The sequence below is a fragment of the Sesamum indicum genome, linkage group LG3 (genome assembly GCF_026168435.1).
Source record: "Sesamum indicum cultivar Baizhima isolate 11 linkage group LG3, ASM2616843v1, whole genome shotgun sequence".
NCBI lineage: Eukaryota > Viridiplantae > Streptophyta > Magnoliopsida > Lamiales > Pedaliaceae > Sesamum > Sesamum indicum.
In genome coordinates this window covers 23,265,730-23,274,514 of record NC_142659.1, presented here as the reverse complement: position 1 = coordinate 23,274,514, position 8,785 = coordinate 23,265,730, and the positions used below count along the sequence as shown (strand labels likewise).

The 8,785-nt window shown below is 38.8% G+C and overlaps 1 protein-coding gene across 1 annotated transcript; it reads left to right on the top strand.

The window, feature by feature from the left end:
* The first annotated feature begins 2,055 nt into the window (after positions 1-2,055).
* Positions 2,056-6,325, top strand: LOC105158480 (protein unc-13 homolog). Its single transcript, XM_011075263.3, has 5 exons — positions 2,056-2,876; positions 3,443-4,324; positions 4,432-4,884; positions 4,965-5,151; positions 5,225-6,325. The coding sequence occupies exons 1-5, from the start codon at positions 2,286-2,288 to the stop codon at positions 6,202-6,204; spliced, it is 3,093 nt and encodes a 1,030-aa protein (XP_011073565.1). The 5' UTR covers positions 2,056-2,285; the 3' UTR covers positions 6,205-6,325.
* Positions 6,326-8,785: the final 2,460 nt, after the last annotated feature.

Genomic DNA, 8,785 nt, shown 5'->3' with positions numbered 1-8,785 from the left:
TAGGGAAGGAGTCCCCCTTGGTGGGGACTCTATATGTGACTTGCATTTTCGAGAAAAAAGGTGAAAGAACCGTGGATAAGGCCATATTTCCTCTTATCTCTGGCTTGATCAGGTTTTTGGTTGGGAGAGGACTCCTTTATTTTGGGGACTCCTACTCTACAATAGGTCCTTCTAGAACAAGAAATCCAGAACCTCGGGGGCGCCTCCCTTCTCCTAGGCTGGGCTTGAAAGGTAGGCCTGTGGTTTGGTAAGTCGTGTACTGGGTTTCCCTCTTGAGTTGAGCTTGGTAATCTTCCACTGGGCCGTCCTCATCATGGGCTCCTATCTTCATCACTGGCTGGTGGGCCGAATATGGGCTGTACACCTTTTATTGGGCTGAGTGTTTTTGGGCCATACACATTAATAACAATTACTTAAATGGATTATTGAAATTAGCATAAATATCAATGCTCTGAATTTTCATTTAACAAGTTAATAAATTTCCTTCAAATATGTAAACTGTAACACGAGTTTAGCTATTAAGAGAGAAGTAATTAACCCAAACAAAAGATGATAAGTTTTGTCGCAAAGTGTATATAATTTACAACAACCTACACAATCTAAGAATCTATTTTTGGGGCAAAGATTTTCTTAGTCTCATAAAATAATAACACAATTTGTTTTGGTACCACAACTAATGTAGGTGTCGCTTTTAGTCCTATAAAACTCGTAATTACGTATTTTTAATCCCAAAAAGTCACGTGCGTTGTAGTTTTGGGACTAAAAGGCGTTATTTGGACTAAAAAGGCATTATAATTTTGGGACTGAAAAGACCCAAAATCACATTTTTTTTGGATTAAAAAGATGTAATTTTGAGTTTTATGGGACTAAAAGCATCGCCTAACATAGTTGTGATACCAAATCAATCCTTATTTTATGGGACTAAACAAATTTTTTAATCCTATTTTTCCTAGAAAAATTTCATAGAAAAGTTAAAATTAGAACTAGATTTCTCAATAATTGCATCGAGAGGATTAACATAGTAATACAAAACATACAAAAGTAAAGACAAAGATCCAAAATTGAGAAATCGAGTCAACAAATCCACATAAATTGTAATGAAATAATAATTCATTAAGGAGATTTTATTAAAAAATAATAATAAATTACAATTATTATACACCATATCATAATTACTATATTAATGCTTACAAAAATAATTGTTACTAATCATATTTTTCACAAAAATACAAAATTTATAATATGTTTATAATTCTCGTAGCTATCTTTTTAAAGAATTTTAAAAAAATAAATATTAATTATCTACGCACAACGCATGTGCATGCACCTTACTAGTACAAAAAAAACTACAAACAAATATTGGGTTTTTTGTTTGAGTTTTCTTTAGAAAACATGATTAAGGCTTGAGTTAAAATCCTGTGATTTTAAAAATACACACTATAAATTTGATTACATCATATTTTGAAGAATCCAACATCTTTTTTGTGCAATCTTTCCAATTTCCTCCTAAATTTGCCATTTGAATAAATGGCCAAAGGGTAAGTATCTTATATTCTTACACTTTCGCACTCAATATATAATCCAACATGTATGTGAAGAATTAAAATATATTTATATTAAATGTAATTTGTTACCAATCAATGCCGTGTGCATGGAAGTGATTTGTTGCACGAGAAATTTTAGTCTGAATTTGGTTCGGTCAAATCTAAATAAATTATATGACAAATGTAATACACTTATAATGTTATTGTTGTACAATTAAGAAAAAATGACCAATCACATAATAAGTATATTAAATTTACTTTATAATTAATTTGGTTCTACCAAATCTAATTCGGAATAAAATTTTGATCAAACATGCATGGATTAATTAAGTAGTTCATTATAATTGTGTTTAGCCCACCTCAACTGCAATTAAAAATTTCAGTGATAAAGCAAAATTCCCAACAAATATAGAAATATTCCTCAAAGAGCAATTATTGTGTCCTTGGAAAATTCCTAGGGCATGCATATGAGAAGTCTCCACCACCTTTCTTTTCTCGTATTCTTAGCACTACACCTCAAGAACATAACTAAAAACCATCCATCAATCTCTGTCTTTCTATCTCTCTATCTCCATCTGTCTCTAACCAATGTTGTTTGCTTACATCATCTTCTCACTTGTTCTTGTTTTCTCAAATTAATTAGCAATAAAAATATAATGTTCGTCAGCTTCTCTCTCCCCTCCCTCCCGCCGGATACCTGATCACGTGCTTATTTTCGCCGGAAATTCGACCCGTCCGCAAATGGGTCGTCAATTCCGCCTACCCCACCTCAGCCTGAACTCCCCACCTCTACCTGAACCCTCATCTCCAAGGCTCGGCCCGGACCCGATTCGATCGTGTCCCCCGTCGGATCTTGCGTCGCCGTTTGGCAAGCTTGACGGCCTCGACCGCTATGACTTCCGTGAAGCCGCCTACGAGGTCTTCTTCACGGCCTGCAGGTCTTCACCTGGGTTCGGCGGCCGGAGTGCGCTCACGTACTACAACTCCTCCTCCGACGGTGGAGAGGGAAACGGGTCGACTCCTGGCTCCCCGGTGAGGCCGCCCGGTGTAGGAATGGCGGTAACTAGCCGGGTGAAGAATGCGTTGGGGCTGAAAATGTTGAGGAAGTCTCCATCCTCAAGGCGGTCCAGCTCATGTGGGTCGAATCCGTCGTCCCCGAGCGCGTCTGGATCCGGGTCCGGGTCGAGCCCGAGGGTGGGTTTCACGGTGCCGCAGGGGGGGAAGCTGAGGCGGCCGTTGACGTCGGCCGAAATTATGAGGCAGCAGATGAACGTGACAGAGCAGAGCGATAATAGGCTACGGAAAACTCTGATGAGGACCCTCGTTGGCCAAGTACGTATACTACAAAAGTTTGTTGCATGCATGAAAGTTGTATTAATTTGAGAAATACTATAATCAACCAAATCCTGAATTTGTAATAATTTGATAGAAATTAGAAAGTTGATGGCTCCAAGAACAATCGTAACAATAGTCGACTCATGTGGTGTTGGTGTTTGATATGCATCTGTTCTTGATGGTTTTGTTTGAGAAATTTAGAGTGTGATAATGTTGATGAGAAAATTTATGTATCAGTAGCTTCTTTGTTATGATTTTTCACTCCTTCATTTGGGAATGTGGTGAGTTATTAGATTGATCGAAGAGAATAATTGTGGTCGATGTTCTGTTAGAATGAGGAAAGTTGAAAACTGTGATTGGAAATGTACAAATATTGATAATTCGTTGTTAAAATTTAAATTTTTGGAATGGTTTTGTTTAAATAGTATTGATTTGTCAGGACTTTTAAATCATAGCCATTTATAATATAGAGAATGATTCAATATTTAGTAGTAGTTCCTCGTAATTTGATTATCGTTCTTTGTTGGATTATTAATTTGTGACATTCTTTGATTTTTTATCAGATGGGCAGACGGGCCGAGACGATAATCCTTCCCCTTGAGCTGCTGCGCCATTTGAAGCCGTCTGAATTCAACGATCCTCACGAGTACCATCTATGGCAAAAGCGTCAGTTCAGAATCCTAGAGGCAGGACTACTACTTCACCCGTCTATTCCACTAGAAAAATCAGATGCATCTGCTGCGAAATTTAGAGAAATTATTGAATCTAGCGAGATGAAGCCAATAGACACGGGGAAGAACTCTGCGGTGATGAAAACACTATGTAACTGTGTTGTAGCCCTGGCGTGGCGAAGCCCTGATGGTGGAACGACCGACGTGTGCCATTGGGCTGATGGCAACCCCCTCAACGTCCTAATCTACACTGCATTGCTGTCTTCCATTTTTGACTCAAAGGACGAAACCTTAGTCCTCGATGAAATTGACGAGCTGCTAGAGCTTATGAAGAAGACGTGGTCGACGTTGGGGATCAATAGGCCAATACACAACCTGTGTTTCACTTGGGTGCTTTTCGAGCAGTATGTGATGACACAAGAGGTGGAACCGGATCTTCTTGGTGCGTCCTTTGTGATGCTGACAGAAGTAGCAACTGATGCTAAGAAGCCTGACAGAGAGCCTATTTACATGAAGATGTTGGCGAGCGTTTTGAATGTGATGAAGAAGTGGTGCGACAAGAGATTGTTAGACTACCATAGGAATTTCAATAGGGAAACTATTGGACTAATGGAAAATATGCTTCCTCTGCTTTTCTCAGCTACAAAGATTTTAGAAGAGGATGTCCCTTACTATGTTAACGCACCGCAGGAAAAGGGAGATGCGGGTGAAGAGCCAACAGGGAATAGGGTTGATCTTTATGTTCGATCATCGTTAAGGAATGCATTTGCTCAGGTTTGTGTTTAAATTACTTAATCTTGTTAGGAAACTCAAGTATGATTATAATTGAAAAAACAACTTACGCTTTGTCTGGAGATGCTAATCAACTGTTGTGTCTTAAGATGCTGGAAGATCTGAACATCAACGGAACAAAGACCACCGAACCACAAGAAGTGAGTGAGGTGCTAATTAAAGTGGCTAGAAAGACCGAAGAACTGGGCGTGAAGGAGAGGGACATTTTCAGTCCTATTCTGAAGAAATGGCACCCGGTTGCTGCTGGAGTTGCCGCTGTGACCCTTCACACTTGCTATGGGACTTTGCTGAAACAATACCTAACGAGCAAATCCTCATTGAATGAGACAGTCTTGGTATTGCAGAGGGCTGGGAAGCTTGAGAAGGCTTTGGTACAGCTGGTGGTTGAGGATTCTGTCGAATGTGAAGATGGAGGCAAGATGATCGTGAGGGAGATGGTTCCGTACGAGGTTGATGCGCTCATTGTAAGACTAATGAAACAGTGGATTCAAGAGAGGCTGCAGAAGGGAAAGGAATACATCCTGAGAGCAAAACAAACAGAAGTAAGCTTAAACTATGACCTTAAGTTCACCTTTAATGCAGTCAGTCCTATGATCACTTCCTTGGAAACTTTGTCTTGCAGACTTGGAATCCCAAGTCAAAGACGGAGCCATACGCTCATTCGGCTGCGGAAATAGTCAGCTTTGTCAAGGAAGCTCTGGAAAACTTCTTCGAGATTCCAATAAGCATATCGGAGACTTTATTTTATGATCTCATTGATGGCTTGGAGAACGTCTTCGTAGATTACATTACCTTTGTTGCATCATGTGGTAAGAACAAGAATTTTATGAATTTCCATATACTAAGCTACAGTTTGTCACTATGCTATCTTTATGTTTCTAGGATCAAAACAGAGTTACATCCCCACGCTTCCACCGCTGACACGATGCAGCCGGGACTCAAAGTTCTTCAAACTGTGGAAAAAAGCTGCATGTAACATTGGAGCAGAAGATCCGAACCAGAAAGCAGCAAACGAAGGAAACAATCCACGTCCCTCGACTAGTCGTGGAACACAACGTCTTTACATTCGTCTCAACACCTTATATTACCTCACCGCACAGCTCAACTCCCTCGACAAAGCGTTGTCCATCTCTCCAAAGGTTACCTCGATAAAAGGCCGTTTCGCGAACCGAAAGCAGCCAGTTACTTCCTATTTCGAACAGAGCCTGTCAACATTACAGATAGCCTCTCAACATGTGTCGGAGGTAGCTGCCTACCGTCTGATATTCTTGGACTCAAACTCTGTTTTCTACGGAAGCCTATACGTCGGTGACGTATCCAGTGCACGAATCCAGCCGGCAGTGAGAATATTGAAACAGAACCTCACTCTTTTGTGTGCAATCGTCACAGAACGGGCTCAACGTCTTGCAATAAAAGAAGTAATGAAGGCTTCTTTCGAGGCGTTCCTTATGGTCTTGCTGGCAGGGGGCAGCACAAGGTTGTTCTCCCGGTTGGATCATCCCATGATCGAGGAGGATTTTGAGAGCTTGAAACGAGTGTTCTGCACGTGTGCAGAAGGCCTAATCGTCGAGGACACGATTGAAGTAGAGGCCGAGGTGGTGGAAGGTGTGGTGGCACTAATGGGGCAGACTACTGAGCAGTTGGTGGAGGATTTCAGCAGTGTGGCTAGTGACGCATGCGGAATAGGTGGTGTCAGCACCAGCCGGAAGCTCCCGATGCCGCCAACGACCGGGAAGTGGAACAGGTGTGATCCTAATACTGTACTGAGGGTACTTTGTAGTAGGAATGATCGGGTGGCTAGTCACTTCCTCAAGAAAACATTTCAGTTGGCAAAGAGGAGGCCTACCATCAAGATGATTTGAACAATTTTTATTCTTGAATGTGATATTTTACAATAATATATGGAACTTATGTATGTAATGGAATTCGAGAGAAAATGTAGAAAACATTGATTGCCTAATTTATTAACATATTTTTCATGTACTTTTCTGTAGTGGGAATCCAAAAAAAAAAAAGGAGAGAGACTGGGACATATGTTTGTTTGCTATGTTTTTACCTTATTCCTGGTATTAATACTGTTGGTGGGACTGGAAATTTGAGTAGGATTTTTAGGAGTTTGATCTACTTGTACAAATTTGGACATTAATATAATACTATGTATGTACTTGCTATGGATGTTATGTATTATTGTAAAATGAAGAGGTTTAAGGAAGGGCTACTAATTTCAGTTGCAGTAGTCATTGCCTTTTGGATTTTAAAATTAATGTTATTCGTATTTGGCATTAATGATGTATATATATTCATGTATAGTTATTGTATTCGAATCTTTTTTTAGTATTTGCACATATTATATGTTTCACATAAATGAAAAGTAGGGTGGTAACTCACAGACTCGTAAGAAAAAATTATGCGTGTGTCATATGTGTCGGATAAGATTTCTCTAGCTAATTTATTATCGTCAAAATCCAAGCATAACCATGAGAGAATTAACGTGCAATTTTTTGACTATTTGCAGATGTTATTTCTTTTGGGGTTCAGTGCAAAAATAGTTCTGTAACTTTGTGTAAATGACGTTTTAATCCTTTAACTTTAAGCACTAGCAAATTAGTCTCATAACTTTTTCAAAAGTAGTTGTTTTTGTCCTTTGGTCAGATCTGTGTAAATTTTGAACGATTTTACCCCTCTACGACTTCAAAGCGAGATTTTTAGTCCATTTTTACTAATTTTGCATTTTAATGCATATGTTTATCCATGTTCGCATAGAATGGCATCAGAGGCTAAATCTATTGAAAAAATATATGTTTATATTACATTTAAATATTTTTACTACTAATGGAGAAAACTTTTCAAAAGTATGGAACCAAACGAGAGTTCGAGTTACAATGACAACAGGGAATATTTCCAAACTCTAAAATACAAAGAAGGAATTTTCTTATGTAAATTCTTGAAAAATGTGACAACAATTTGAAAAGAATTTTTTTCACTCTTCTCATGGTAGAAGAAGAAAAGGAATGGATGTGGAATTTTCAAGTCCGTCAGATACTACCAGGAAATGTAGTGAGGCACTTATACTCCACTGAAGTCCATGGTAGAATACCATCAAGGAGAAACGGAATGGGTAAATTCCTTCACTGATACAATTCTAAAAATTATGATTAAAGGAATTGACTCAAAAGAATTTGAGCCGGATACCTCGAAAATCTTTCAAGATCTAAAAGAGATCCAAAAGACCGTTTATGACTATGGACATAGGTTAATCCATATACCTATGAAAATATAAACTCTGAATCAAAAAGTGGATGAGATCCTTAAGATCCTCCTAGATCTACATAAGGATCTTGCGGATATGAAAATAAAGTTATAGATCTAAAAAGAAACCAGAGGAAAAGCCTTGAAACATCCAAATCTTGACAAGAACGAATTAGGGATGTCTTTGGACCAGTCTCTCTTCTACATCAGAAGGGAAAGGGGGTGGAGATTCCAAAACCAAGAGATGATCTAATCCTTGAAGCCATCAAATTCACAAAATAATGGAGGTCATGAGGGTGGATCTATAGATCTACATGAATTGGTTGAATACTTTTCCGACTTAGGATTGTGGATTTGGTTAATATTCAAACTAATGAAATCACTCAAGCACTACCTCTACAGGAGGAAAGTACAGGTTCAAATGATCTTTCACCAGATCATCCAATGAGAGAAAGTACAAAATTCCACACAAATGCCATCCTGGCATTTATGGGAACCAGATTATGGGAGAATCCAGGGAGAATGCCTAAAAATACACATTGAGCAAGAACTATGCTCCAGCCCTTGAGTCCATATGGTATTATACTCAACTTGGACGTTGTCGACTTCTGAAACATCGAAAAATTGATAAATGAATGGGTTGCAACCATGAAGATAGCGGCAACGATCCTAGAACTCAACGAAAAAACTTTATAAGATTATTGGAGTTAAGCTTGGAGGGTTCTGTAAAGATCTGATGGGACAATATCCAACAGATACCAAAGCCAGTATCCTTGCCGGAGAATGAAAAAGCGCAATGGCAGAAAGGCTAGGAAGGGTTATAAAGATTTACTTCATCGGAGATGGATACTTCAAAGGAAGTAGAACACAAAAGGCTAGAGAATATGCACAAACACTGTAGGCCATGAATTAAGAAATATTTGCGTGGTAGATGAATATATCTATTGGTTTCGCTAGTATTTCTTTCAGAACTGAGCAGCAACAGAAGTAGCAGCTCCCATGTTATTTGCAAAAATCTGCAATCCACGGAGGAAAAATGTTAATCCAATCATATAAAGTACCCGAAGTACAGCTAGACTCAATAGCAAGGAGAATGTCTTTCTTCAAAGACAAATTGAAGGATTAATGTTATCAAGCATCCATCCAAAAGAACATGAAACTGAGAGGTAAAATCAAAAGAACCCCTCTCTATTG

Bases quoted from the DNA above. Each gene is read 5' to 3' on its own strand.
- LOC105158480 (XM_011075263.3), top strand. From the start codon at position 2,286: ATGGGTCGTCAATTCCGCCTACCCCACCTCAGCCTGAACTCCCCACCT. The intron at 4,885-4,964 runs GTAAGCTTAAAC...TTTGTCTTGCAG, and splicing joins TGAGAGCAAAACAAACAGAA to ACTTGGAATCCCAAGTCAAA. The intron at 5,152-5,224 runs GTAAGAACAAGA...TTATGTTTCTAG, and splicing joins TACCTTTGTTGCATCATGTG to GATCAAAACAGAGTTACATC.